General features: G+C 37.6%; 1 protein-coding gene across 7 annotated transcripts in view; it reads right to left on the reverse strand.

The window, feature by feature from the left end:
* ESRRG (estrogen related receptor gamma) overlaps positions 1–14,357 on the reverse strand; it is a 736,743-nt gene that overhangs the window by 65,195 nt on the left and 657,191 nt on the right. For all 7 annotated transcript variants that reach the window (XM_006155837.2, XM_006155835.3, XM_006155834.3 and 4 more), the window contains 2 exons: positions 11,326–11,436; positions 7,515–7,676 (listed from right to left, as the gene is read on the reverse strand). In XM_006155837.2, coding sequence (XP_006155899.1) covers positions 7,515–7,676; positions 11,326–11,436 — 273 coding nt within the window. The remainder of the gene's footprint in view (positions 1–7,514; positions 7,677–11,325; positions 11,437–14,357) is intronic.

Consider the following 14,357-nt stretch of genomic DNA (forward strand, 5'->3'; position numbering starts at 1 on the left):
TAAATGTTATTTTATTTATTTATTTATTTATTTATTTAATTTTAGAGAGAGATTTTTCTCTTTAGGGCACGTGTGCTTACTAGAGACAGAAAGCAAGAAATCACCCCCCCCCCAGGAGGGACGACCATGCCACAATCCATTCCCCTCTATTCTCCTTTCAGGATTTTAAGCACGTACACACACATGCCTGGCATGAATTTTATAAAAACCGCTGGTTCTAGGACTCAAACCACAGTTGACTACATGGCAATTCAGCGACATAATCATTAGGACATCTGCTGGTCTCAGTGTTAGTTATATTTATATTTGAAGACTAATCCCATTAAAAAAAAGATAAAGCTGAATAATTCAGGTCTAGAATTAATAAAACAACAAACCAAGGGGATTATCACAAATACATGCACACACGTACACAGATTTATGCCAACATAGATACACAAATCAGAGTAGATACCTTGTCATGTGCGAAATACAATGGCGTGGCTATGTGATGCTTCTTTACAAGCAAAAATAGAGCTGGAAGAAAACTGTGTGAACACAGGAGATTGAGTATGATGACAGAGGTGTGGTGGGGCACAGACAATAGTGCTGACTGCTATGGGCAGGGGCCTGTGAGTGTCTTTAGTGAGCTAGGGGTTGTCTTTTCAACTGGATGCCTGCCTAGTAATCTCGGCTGCTTCTCCTCGGTCTACATAACTAGAAAGAATAGCTGCAGAAAATAAAGAGTCTTTGGATGACACTTTAAATTATTTTTTCACAATCTATAACTTCTTTTTTTTTAAATTTTTGCCAGAGGACATGCGTGCTTGCTGGACAGAGATAAGAAAAACCAAAAAGCATTCTCGATGGGGAATTGTCACGACACCATCTCTTTTCCTCCATTTCTCCCTTCTTTTGGAATTTTGGGCACATGCACAAAGGTGCCCAGAGTATTTGCAAGCCTCTGGGTATAGGACTGGAACTTACCCTGTTAGTCCTGCTGGGTCCTGCTGCCTTCACCACCACACCACAGGCTGGTCCCACACCCTATTTCTCAACCTACTGGTTCCTACTTCTATGTCAGTTTTGACTTTAGAAACTTTATTAAATTGATACACTTTCAGTTGTTTCAAATTTGACCAAGTAGAATAGATAAGATTATTTAAACTCTACTGGTCCTGCCCACTAAGACAGAATAATGAGAACATCCACACAGTGATCCTTCTGGGTACATAAGTGCACCCCCCCCTCCATTAAAATTGATACTTGTTCTAAATATTCTTAAAACTATTTTTCACAAATACCCACTTTTTGAATCACTGGTTTTTTTTTTATTGTAATACAATTACAATCTATATCTAGTACCTTGGTAATAAAAACAAATACTGCATGCTTAACATACATAATGCTTTATACTTTGCAAAATATAGATACATATAATTCGCATGTGTTTTGTTCCCTCATACATGTTTCACAATACAACTAACTAAAGGTTAGACCAACTAAGTAACCTACAAAGAAAAAGACTCACAAGAAATCAGGCAGTGGTACACCAGTAGTGAAAATGGACCAGATGGGAAGGCCCCACGATTATGTCCCAGTATCTCTTTCCACACAGGCATGGATGAGAATCCCTGAGAGCCTGACAGGTGGGAGCTGAGGGGTGAACTCTGGTAGGAGGACCTTTTGGAGTGCTTGTCTCTGTTTCTTTCTCTTTTTCTGTTTCTTTCTCTCTCTCGAGAATGAAATAAATACTAGGTTGTTGGAAAAGTCACGATATATTTTTGCATAGAAAACATTAAAAAAAATACATCATGACTTTTCTGACAACCCAATAAAATAAAATTTTTTTTAAAAATTACTCAACTAAAGCTTAGGCTTTCTGATTTGACTTTCAGAATCATTCTACTCTGATAAACCACAACTCCAGGTACACAGGTATGTGATTACCAGGTACATTGAAAATAACCTCCAAATAGTTCACAATAGCATATTCTTAGAAATAATTCTTTAAAATGGTCAGGTCCTTGAATCTTCAATTTAGCTTTTCTCTGCTTAAATAAAAAATTCAACTCCTTTGTGTAGCAGAAATCATTAAGTTACACACAAAAGAAAAATGAACACTAAGAAAAAGGTTTCAATCACAGCAATCCATTCATGGCAGAAAAGAAATTACAACTGTTATAAGATTAGTTGTGGGATGGAGTAGAGGGTGAAACCTCGAAACCAGTTAACAGATTTGGGCGATACATATTTTTAATCAACTAATCAATATAGATGTATCAAGTGCTAATGACAGAAAATATATTATTAGGTGCTACTCACCTATGGTATGACAGACTTAGTCAGCTATACCTTTCTTCCTATACATCAAATTATAATCACATGGGACCAGCAGGTGGTGTAGTGGTTAAAGCGCTGGACTCCCACATGGCTAACTATGGTTTGAGTCCAGGACCTGGTGCCTTAATGTCATGCTGGGCCTGTGGGCCTGTGTGCCTGAAATCCTAGGAGAAAATTGGAGGACAATGGGTTGTAACCTGGTTGTCCCTTCTGAGTGGTGATTTCTAACTTTCTCTCCCACTGTCTCTCTCTGGTGATCGCACATGTCCTATGGCAAACAAACAAACAAACCTTCAAAAAATTATAATTGTGTATATATGCATATATATAATTATAAAATGGGTGGAAGCATAGTGTTACAAAAGGGGAAACATAATCTTAGCATAATCTGCCACTTTGTGTGTATGTTTTCACATGGATCCTAATTATTTCATAGTGCTACCAGTTTAAGATGAGTATTTAACCCACCAAAATGCAGTAATAGGTATTTATTAGAGGGGTAAGGTAATCTTAAAAATTGGTCTCTATATAAAAATCATTAGAACAGTAAGTTTATCTTCAAATAGTATTGCTAGCAGTAAACATTCAAATAGTCTTGGGTATTCTTTCCTGAAACTTATACCCTATTGCAGAAACAGTTGACCATTCTTTGCAGATTACTGTCGTTGCTAGAAAAGTCTAAATATTTCTGCTGAGAAAACTGTAAAAATCCAAGTCCGTGAGCAATTTTTGATACATTCCTAACTCAACATTTTTACAAAAAAAGGTCTCGTGATAAATGGACACTATTCATGTTTTTAGCTTTGATTTCTCTTTCTTAGTTAAGGAAATTTAATTAAAGGTTGTTTTTATCACATCACCTACCTAGTGTGGTTTACTGTTAAAGCATAATATCTCCTGCCTCTATATGATGTGAAGAAAAATGAAAAGACTTTTCCTGTTTGATTTAATTGTAAGAGACATCATTTTAATAATGTGACTAGGAGGGGCGAGCCAGTGAAATAGTGGTTGGGGTGGTTTGATCCCACATGGCTGACTCTATGGTCTGAGCTTTGGACTGACAGCTTGAAGAACATCCTGGGCGCATGTGTGTGCATGGCCAGAATCCAAGGAGGAAAAGGAAAGAGAAGGAATTGCAGCATGGCCCTCATCCCCACTGCAGTGGAGATGATTTCTCACCTCCCCCTTTCTCTCTCTGTTTCTCTACAGTGAATGTAAATGCTGTATAATAAACAGAAAAAAAAAGTGACTATGAGGTCACCAAACATGAGCAAAGTCCTCCTTTAATAAGCAATTGTTTCATTGGTCATGTTAAAAATAAGCAAGCTGACTATAAAAAATTTGCCATAAAATTATTTTCTAAATACTTTCTATATTCATTTACTTAATTGTTCAAATACCTTTCTGTTCTTTCAAAGTAAGCTGTCTGGCAAGATCCATAAATATATTTAAGCCACTTATATAGGTCAGCTAATATGGGTTATGCTTTTTTAAGCACCATCTGACTAAGCACATTCTGTATTTTGCTAACAAAGTTACAGTACATAATATTATTTTAATCAACCGCAAAGAACAATAAGAGATCTGACTGTTGGGCTGATAATCGTCTTATCACACCCTGTGAAACCTAGCTCTAATATTGGACGGCGCCTCCATTACTGGGCAGCCCATTCTAAAAAAGGCCAACAATGGAGAGAGAATGAAGTGGAGTGTGCAGTACCTCCGTATCTACATAAAAGAGATTAGAGGCGACAGCGTTCCATTTTACAGCTCAATCATATTGTGTTAGCATGCGCTTATCCGAGCGCGGACGAAATTGAAAGAGAAATAAAAAAGAGTCAGGCAGATAGGAACCAGAAAAGCGAGGCATGAGCAATTTCCAAGGATATAAAAGGATGCTAATGGCGGGGCCCTGTCATTCTTAAAAAGGGCTATTAGGGCACCATCATCTGTTCTTGTGCCCTTATGCTCCTCCAACTAAAGTCAAGCATTTTCTAAAGCCCTTGTGATCTTTTTTCTCCCACAGATAAAGTATGGTCATGTTTCATAACAACACACTTTCCCATTTATATGATGTATTAATGTAAGCCAACTAATTCTATTTACTGATAAAAAAAAAAAACACTCCATATGTATTTTTCTTCAATATTTTCTTTTGTTGAATTCTTTCTTTTTTGACGTGGCCAAAGCAAGAGTACCAAAGTGCATTTGCAGCAGTGCAGGAGTCTACTGATCCTATCTTAGATGCTAAACTTAATTTAAAACGTGTGTGTGGTCGGACAAACTGAGGACAATGTACAGATAACAAAAGGCCTGCATTTGAGTGTGTTTCACCAAAAGATGTCACTTTAATTTTAACAGAAGCTTACAAAAACAGAGTTTGGGAGTTAAGGGTAGGACAGATGAAATTTCAGCTTGGATTTGACTTGGCTTTTGACTCTTACGCCAGCTCTCAGGATTGGTTCGTGTTTATCAAGAATGTAAGTTCGCTTTTATGGAAGCGTGAATGTGACTTTGGTCTCTGTGTTGTCTGCCTCTACCTCCGGACCCCTCCACCCTCCTTGAACCTAAGAAGAGTCTTTGATATGGAATCTCCCTCTCCTTCTACCTCAAAATGCTCTATGGCATACAGATTGTTAAAAAAAAAAGAAAAAAATTAAAAAGAATTCCAGTTAATTCCTGTTTTGCTAACCTCTTTCTGTAAAACCCAGATACTCCTTGCAATCATTTCAAACCCCCTTGGGGTATCACAAACATCAGAGCTGTGAATCATCACTCCACAGTGACCTCCTCTGGCATTTGCTATGGCAAGAGAATAACTTCAGTCTTCACCAAGTCTAAGCCTCTGCTTAAGACTGAACACATAATCGGCGAGCAATTGTTTCCACCACTGGAAATGGTGTTACTCATAGTTATTTAAAGTTACCATCCTTACAAAAGTCACCAGAGCCCCTTTACCGCGACAAGTTCCTTTGTAAGCTGACATTTCGACTTAGATGTACTGCTGGACCTACAAATTTATCACTGACTTTCCCAACCAGAGGGCTTGAAAGGAGTTATTGACACTTAATGGCCTTTATGATGATAGGTCTGTGTGATATCAAAATATTTGCTTAACAAACCCCTTAATTCAGGGAGAAGGTAAACAGCATTCTCTGAAACAGTGGGTGGTTTGGAAAAATAGTGACACCGCCTTTTGCGTTGTTGTTATTCACAACACTAACATCATTACTATTTTCAAATAGTTCTTTCAAATGCAGTCAGTCCCCTGGGAGACTGAAATATCCTGATTCTACTACTGGAGGCAATACTGAATATATGTTTTGAAGGCACTGGATGCATTTATGAACTTGTGCAAGTGTTTTCTCCTCTCTGCCACAAACCTCACTATCTTTGAATTGAAGATAATAATACTCAATTCCTCTGTGAGAATAATGGTTCTCCACTCAGGGAGAAAGAGGTAGGCTGGTGTGATTTTTGCCTCCCTGAAGGTATCTGACAATGTCTGAAGAGATTTTTGTTTGTCATAACTCGGGGGTATATTGAATGTTGGCAAACATCCTGTCATGAATAGAACAATTCCCCCAAATAGAGGATTATCTAGTCCCCAGTATTAACATTGCAAAGGCTGTGAAACCCTCCATTAAAATAATATTTTTAATGTCTGTATGTATATACTCCTATATGTATAATAATTGATCTATTAACATAAATGATATGTGTCAATTGTTTAAAAAAAGCACCTGTGAACACTTCAACAAATGTTTGGTCTCTTTCCGCTCTACAGCCCTTTGACAAAACTTTCCTTCAAATACAATACTACTTTCTTTCAAATAACTTTTCCTGTACTGTACTGTAGAAGCAAATTCTTGTCGTTTCTACTGCCATAATTACAGATGTCTTAACGTCTTTTAGAGTATCTTTTTTTCTTGTAAGAGTCATATAGATGGCATTACAATCTAAATGCAGTATCAGCAATCCATACTATCAAATACTCATCCTTCTTTGAAAGGTAGTAATCCTTCCATAGGTATCTTCTAAAGAATACACTTGGGCTCACCTATTTAACTAGTTTTGACTTAATTTGGGGTGCTTTATTAGCAAACAGTGTAAGACAAAGTAGCTAGTATAATACAGAGTGATGTTTAAATTAGTTTACAATTTGCTTGGCCTCATCTAGAACTGCACCGAACAAAGCCATTCAGAAATGTCAGCTGTGTTCCTAACCACTGTAACAAATTGTCGTCTGAACGCTGCACACCTAATGACTTCAAATTAGCTTCAGTGCGATATCGCCTGACAGTTCGTTACGACTGTTAGCAACATAGCTGGCGTATCATGACCAATAAATTGGTTTCAGTGTGGGCTGGGAAAGGGACTTCCATCAATTTGATTAAAGAAATTACTGTAGCATTCAAAGCATAAAGACAAACTAGTTTAAGGAGACAGAAATAAGTTAACTGTACCAGAAAAACATTGCTCATCATTCAAAAACTTGTTATAAAGTATTTGAAGATCAAAGTCCAAACAAATAAAAAATAATTCAAGTAGAATACTAAAATTCGTAAACTTCATGACTGGGCATATGCTTATTAATATTATAGGATGAATCAGAGAAGAAAAGTTATGAAATATTGTTAAAGGTGAACTTTAAAGTATCATATCAAAATTTTACCACGTCACTGTAACATTTGTTTTTATAACTTACCTATGAATTCATATATCTAATTATAAACCAAAGTAAAGCCTGTGAATGTAAATAGCAACTCAGTGTAACCAGCCACCATGAAGAACAAATGAGTATTCTTAGGAGGAATGAAAGTACACTAGACTACTGCTAATGAAAACATGCTTTAACATAAAAACAAAAAATAGAAGTATCTCCTTAAGAAAAAGCTCAGAATTTTAAAAGGAATAGAGAAATATTTTTAAAAGTTATGCTCTCTTCATCTTATACTGGCAATAGTTCCTTCACAAATGAAATCGTTAATAAGAGCTTGAGGTGGAACAAATATAGAAAAGGTTTATGATTCTAGTCGAATCAGCCAAACTCTGAATTAAACTTGATAAAAACAAAGATAAAGGTTAAAAAAATGTAATGAGAAAATTCTGGATTTGCCCAAATCTACACCTATAACCTAAGGCATTAATTGCAACCATTTTTCATTTCTTTTTCTTTTCAGAGGATGTACCTGGAATATGCTTCGCCCATCCAATGATAACCACCAACTCTCGGTCGGCTAAGTCACACAGTGTAGTGAGGGCTTTGATGTCACTGTCGGGGACAGTCGGGTCAGGCATGGCATAGATCTTCTCCGGCTCAGCCACCAACAAATGTGAGACAATCTTGTTATCTGCAGGATCAGACCAGAGCACTACAAGTTTACTAGTCGTATCATCCCTCCTTCTCAAACCCCAAAGTACTCCGTCTTTTAAAAAATAATTCAAAAGCCCTACAATAAATCCCAACAATTCCATTTCTGGTTCAATACTTTATGCATACTAGTGTTCAGGACAACTCATAGCAAGAAAGAAGGCACTGCGGTTGACACTGAATGCTCTTCTTTCTTCTGTGCTCTACCTGTGTTTGCTGGGAGGAAACTTCTGTTCTGCAGTGAAAAATTTTTGTAACAGACACAAGAAGTTGGATGCTTTCTGGGTTTGCTCTTTGATTCTTACATGGGATTTGGGGAAGCAGCTTAAATAGTATTCAACAGCTTTAAAATAAAAATCCACAGTAAACCACTGAACTATAGACTATACCACAGGATGCACAGATCTACTAATGCCCATAGTCATAATGGTCAAGAAACTCATTAATTGTTTTAATTCCTTTAAAGAAGAGCAAAGGTCACCCTTCTGCCTGGGTGAATTACTGACTGTATAACTCTATCTCCGTGGGATGCATTAAATAGGAATTTCTTTTCTTTCTCCCCCTTCCCACACACCCAGTCAACCTTCCAAATATAGCTAATATCAGTTTCCACAAAAATACTCCTACTTAAATGTCACAGTATTTTCTCTCCTGAGTGTCTAGTTCTTTAATCCTCTATTTTCATCTGTTGTCCTCAGTTCATTCTCTGGTTCAGATTTATCTGTCTGAAATTTGTGATATATGTTTTAAAAATCCTTCATAAAATAAACACTAGAGACAAATGGAAAGCATCACATCAAATGTGTTTTATTGCCCAGGGGCATGTGAGAGTTTATGGAAGGGGTTGTAAAGCCTTACTAACCAAATGATTTTTCTTGTTGGCCCTATTTTCAATTTCTATATGTAGCTTTAGATTTTATACTTTCTCCTAAATGAGGAACTACAAATGGATAAGAATAAACCCACATATTTAAATGTTCTATATATTACCAGTCTAGAAAACCAGGGCATTAAACGGAATCTGTCTGAACAAAGCCCCAGTTGACACTGTGTTTACTATACCATTTGCTTTTCATGATAAGTTTTTATTTTTTATCCCAAAATGAAGAGTTCACACAACCTAGAATTAAATACAGCATTCTGTTAGTCTCCTCTCTGAAATAACAAAGAGAGCTATCCAAGCTATAATTAGCACTTTATGGACATAATTTTTTAAAAAAATATTAATATGGCTGCCATCTGAATTATATTTATTTCAAATAGTCAACAGATAACCAGTTACTGGCAGTAATATTCCTTGACCATCAAATTAAACATGCAGATTTGGGAGAGAATATTCCCAACTACCACATTTTCTGAGAAAAAACTAAAAATTAGATATTCTTTTTTTAATTTGCCAGATCTGCAAAGAATGACATTTGTTTCTTGTATGAGTGTGCTACCGAAACAACACCCTGTATTTTTAGTTACGCTTGGAAAAGTTTCAACTTTCATTGCTCTGACAATGCAACAAAATCTGTCAGCAACCACTAAGATTCCCAGGGTTAGAAGAAAATGCAATAATAAACGGCACAAAAATATAACCAAATAAAGTCGTGATTTTAGTTGTGTGTGTGTTTTTTTTTTAAGTACAGGGAAAAATACTACATGTTTTACTCAAGTCAATAGATATTCGAATTAAGGAGTCACAGAAATTTGGTTGAAGCTTAGAAATTCCTATCATTCAGAAAATGGAATAGCCGGCAGCACTGTTTCTAGGTAAATCTTATTTAATGTTTCCCTAATTAGAATCAATAGAACCCAATTTTCATTCTTGGGCTTTTGTAGTACACAATCAGTCAGGGTCCAGAAATCTCCCCAGCCACTTTCTCAGCAAAGCCTCTACACAGTCTCTTGACACTTATCTGACAGGATCTGAAAATTAAGTTTTATAAATGTTTGTTACAAAAACACACTAATTGGATGGACTAAGGAAAATTAACACAGAGGCCTTTAGATAATGAGTAATGATTTATTAGGAGTCCTCTTTATCTCAGACAAATGGAGCTCGCTGAAATTGCTGTAATCTTCTTAAAGGTACTTGACAAGCCACTTCCTAATTTCTCAGGTTTACACAGGAAACCCTAGCTGTTCCTCTAACAGATCAACTTACAAATGGGCTGGCACTCATTTTCCTTTCACTAGAGGAAACTCTCAATGGTTGCAGTCAATGTTTGCATCCAACGCATGAGAAACGGGCAGTCTGCATGTTATTGAATCTAGGGAAACTAAACCTCTAATGAAATTAAGCATTAGTGTTTATTGCATTTTATTGTATTATCAAAAAGTTTTTTATTATAATGTGCAAAATCTGCTTAACGCAGCCCTAGATTGTATTTGCAGAATGCCAAACAGCTTATACAGGCTGAGGGGAAGACGCCAGATTGGACAATTGAAGGTATAATCAACATAATGTTTTTTGGAAAGGCAAAAGGAAACTATGCCATATGTTCACTTAAGCTTTAATTTTATGTAAAACTGGTTGTTTTTCCTTTGACATAGCTAAAATGTCCTTTCATTTACAGTTCAGGGTCTGCTTTATTTATTTAACAGATTCCCATATGTTCCCACGTATGATGCATAGCAGTGACCCCTCCTGGAGAATCTGAATTAGAAGTGGTCATTTTGTTGTTGTTGTTGTTCTGAAGGCATCAAAAATTGCCCACACTTCATTTATACTTGCTGTGGATGCCACTACAGCATCTTCGGTGAGAGCGTTTGTGTCTTCTTAGGCAAAGACAGCTAAATGTGAGAATTGTTTCCACCAAAGCACTTCTCAGTGTCTAGTCTGAACTCTATGCAGAAACATCTTAAATTGCCAGCTCTGTTACACTACAGCTATTAACTGACTTTTCAGAAAATAGGATACAGTTATTGCCTCAATCTACATTCCAGCTCTTTTTAGTTAGTGACAAAGACAATGGGACTTGCACTGTAGCTATGTGCCTGTCATCTTTTCAAATTGCAACTTGGTATCATAAAACCAGGGACTCTTTAAAAACAATTCCTAATGCCTATAAGGGCACCTGAGATGGAACCACCAACCTATGCTTGTTATTAGTACAGCCCATTCTTGTTTTAATCTATTGCAAGCTAGTGTGTTAACCTTCTATAGCTCCAAATTAATGAGGCCCCTAATGTATTTTCATTGGGAGGTTGAGCAGTCAAACTCATTTAATTCGTGAAAACTACAAAAATCACTTTCTTGTGAAATCTCAAGCTAACAGCTCCAATGAACTAATGATCACAGTATGATCTATTTTATGTACCTCTGCAAATAAAGATAACCAGTAAATGTAAAATTCACACTATATAAGCTATGCATTAATATGCTTATGCTTCCACAAAGTGACGAGGTGAAAAAAAGATAGGGGAAAGAAAACCAGACATCTTTAAAAGAGAGAGAGAGAGAAAAGAAATAATTAGCTAAATTGCTGGTGTTCTTCACAATCCTTGGGATTAGAGCCACTGTTCTCCAACAGAGAAGTCTCCTTGGAGTCAGTAAGGGTAGACATGCCAAAGCTGATGTTGATAGAGCCAACTGGGAGGATTTCGTGTTCTGGGAAGCCAGACGTATCTGCTGTACTTACATGGCTTTTTGGCTGGCTGAACCAGTTGAGGATTCAGGTATGGACTGTTCTCCGCATCTATTCTGCGCTTGTACTTCTGCCGACCTCCACGTACTCTGTCAAGACGCACCCCTGTGGGCAAAAACAGTCACTGGCTTACTGTGTTGGTAGCTATCTTTGAGACCAATCAAATACATAGACAGTGTGCCCCAGGAGGCCAACAGTAGAATGATCTAGGGTGCTAGAGGAATATAAAATAAAAACTGCCAGTGGTTAGACCCAAATCTTTCAGTAGTCAACAGACCTGGAAGACATTTTACGCAAGACCATCAAATCACAACATGCACATCAAAGAAAAGGCAGATTTTCAGGTGAATTAATACAAGGAAGCCACTGTTTGGTGCTATAGCAGTTTCTCAAAACAAACAAACAAACAACAACAAAAAAAAACATTGACATGTTGTATCTTCTTGACCAGTCACTCCAGAAAGTTCAATGTGTAGAACCAAGTAGATCAGTAGTCCGAGAGTTATCCAACCGTCCTTCAGTCTACGAGAGCACTAAATATGGACCTGTAGAAACAAATTGGATATGGAGTGCCAACACACTATGGGGGCTGGAGGTGGGGATGGGGCTGCTAAATTACACTCTGTATTGTTTAGTCCTGTGAAATGCAAAAATTGATCCATGCTAAAATGTCACTGTTTTGAAAGAAGAATCTTATTTACATTGTGGCACACATTTGGATTTCCTGTCTGATGCAACAAATTTGAGTGGTGAATTCAGAAAGCTAAGATGTCCAAGGAGGGGCATGTTACTAGAGGAAAACTGGAGGGTAAAGCTAAAAAACGGGCAAAGGTAGACGGCTATGAATACAAGGTTTTCCCAAACAGTAATATGGGTTGGGTTGATTCAGAGAAGTTTTGGTGAAAATGGATGTAAAAGATTGAAGATAAAAACAAAATGGAAAGAAAAAGATTAAAATTAAAAAACAAAGTTTGGGGCCAGCCAGCCACTTGGAAGACTGCATATTAAGTCCCCTACCTGGTGCCTTGAGATACATATGGGGGTGCCATGTGCATGTGCCCAAAATCCCAAAAGGATGATGGAGAAGGAATTGCGTGTGGCCGCTCCTCCTGTCTCTCTTCAGTGAATGCACATGACCTCTAGCAAATTAAAAATAATAATCATTGGGGACAGCAGATGGCATAGCAGTTACATCGCTAGACTCCCATCAGGTTGACTGCAAATAGAGTCCCAGACCCACTGGCTTGAGAATCATGTTGGGCATGTGTGTGTTTGTGCCCAAGATCCTAGGAGGAGAATGGAGGAGAAGGGACTGCGGTGTGGCCAACTCCCGGGGTGGTAATTTCTCACTTTCCCGCTCTGTCTCTCTCTCTTCAGTGAGCACATATGCCCTAAAGCAAAATCTTCTTTAACAATAATAAATTTTTAAAATAATAATTCTCGTCATCATTTATAAGGAAGTGGTGAAGAACTTAAAAATCTAGTTTCCAGTCTGTAATTATAAAGTTTAGGACAAGACCACATAAACCCTTAACAAATAAAGGGGTGATCACTTGGAAGTCAGAGTAAGGAGGGACATTTTATGTACTAAATTGTACCTCAATTGATATAACCATGTAACATTATCCATTATAATTATAATAAATTCTACTACATAGTTCATTTTATGTATTTTGCATTTCTCAGACTGTTTAGAAAATAATTTGGTTTAAAGGCATCATTGGTATTATTATTTTACTGAAAGGTCTCAAGGACAGTTAATATGTAAATGGGTTCTGTTAAACTCTTGTGAGGAAGATATATAGTTTATGCAATGCTTTGTAAGCCAGTTTAACTGAAGACATTATTTTGTGAAATACTAGTTCACTTGTGAGCTGCGAGTTATCAGGAACAGGGAATGAGTAATATTTATGTGTGATTTTGTGAGGTATATTTATTTAAATGTTAAGGATTATTAGTGATTTGTGAGATAACAGAATTATTTTTTGTTACCTTAACAATACTACTTTAAGAGTTGATTACCTTTTAGTGAAACATACAGATGCTTGGTTCTAGATAAAGATGATCATGCTGAACCATCAGAATATAAGTTAAAAGAATCAGGAGACAAGTTCAAGAGCAATGAATTGGGTTAGACAAACTGAAGCCAGCAGATGGTATAATGGTTACATCACTGGACTCCCACATGGCCGACTGTGGTTTGAGCTTCAGACTCAGTAGCTTGAAATTCATGCAGGGTGGGGACCAGCAGTTAGCGTAATGGCTATGTCTCTGGACTCCCACATAGTCGACCGCGGTTTGCATCCCAGACCCAGTGGCTTAAAATTCACACTGGGCGTGTGTTCCCAAGATGCCGAGAGGAGAATGGAGGAGAAAGGATTGTGGTGTGGCCATCCCCCCTGGGGGGTGATTTCTCGCTTTCTGTCTCTCTGTCTGGCGAGTGCACGCGCTCTGTAGCAAAAACCTCTCCCCCCTCCCCCCCCAAAAAAAGAATTATGAAATTCATGCTGGGCATGTGTGTGTATGTGCCCAAAATCCTGAGAGGAGAATAGAAGAGAAGGGAATGTAGCACAGCCATCTTTCCTGGGGGGGTGATTTCTCACTCCCTTTCGGTCTCTGTCTCTCCAGCAAACACACACGCCCTATAGCAAAAATCTCTTTCTCTCTTAAAAAAAAAAAAAAGACAAATTAAAACACTAGAAAGTTGGGTACAGCTTGCTTACTTCCCTCCTTTCTTCCTTCTTTCCTTCCTTCCTTCCATGAGTTAGAGAAAGGTGTGGATGGAGGACAGGCATCCCAAACAAGGTCTTCAGAATACAATCCACCTGCTTCATCCAGCTCTGGATTATGGGCACAAATGTTCCTGGCACATTCCGGAAGGTCTCCACACATGAATCCAGAACCTTCCCATGTGGGTCAGCCTCACAGAACACTGCACTACCACTGCACCACTCTCTGGTCCCCTGGGTATAGTTTTTTTTTTTTTTTTTTTTTGGAGATTTTTACCGTTGGGGACCGGTCCCCGC

Source organism: Tupaia chinensis, unplaced genomic scaffold, assembly GCF_000334495.1.
Source record: "Tupaia chinensis unplaced genomic scaffold, TupChi_1.0 Scaffold000473_1, whole genome shotgun sequence".
NCBI lineage: Eukaryota > Metazoa > Chordata > Mammalia > Scandentia > Tupaiidae > Tupaia > Tupaia belangeri.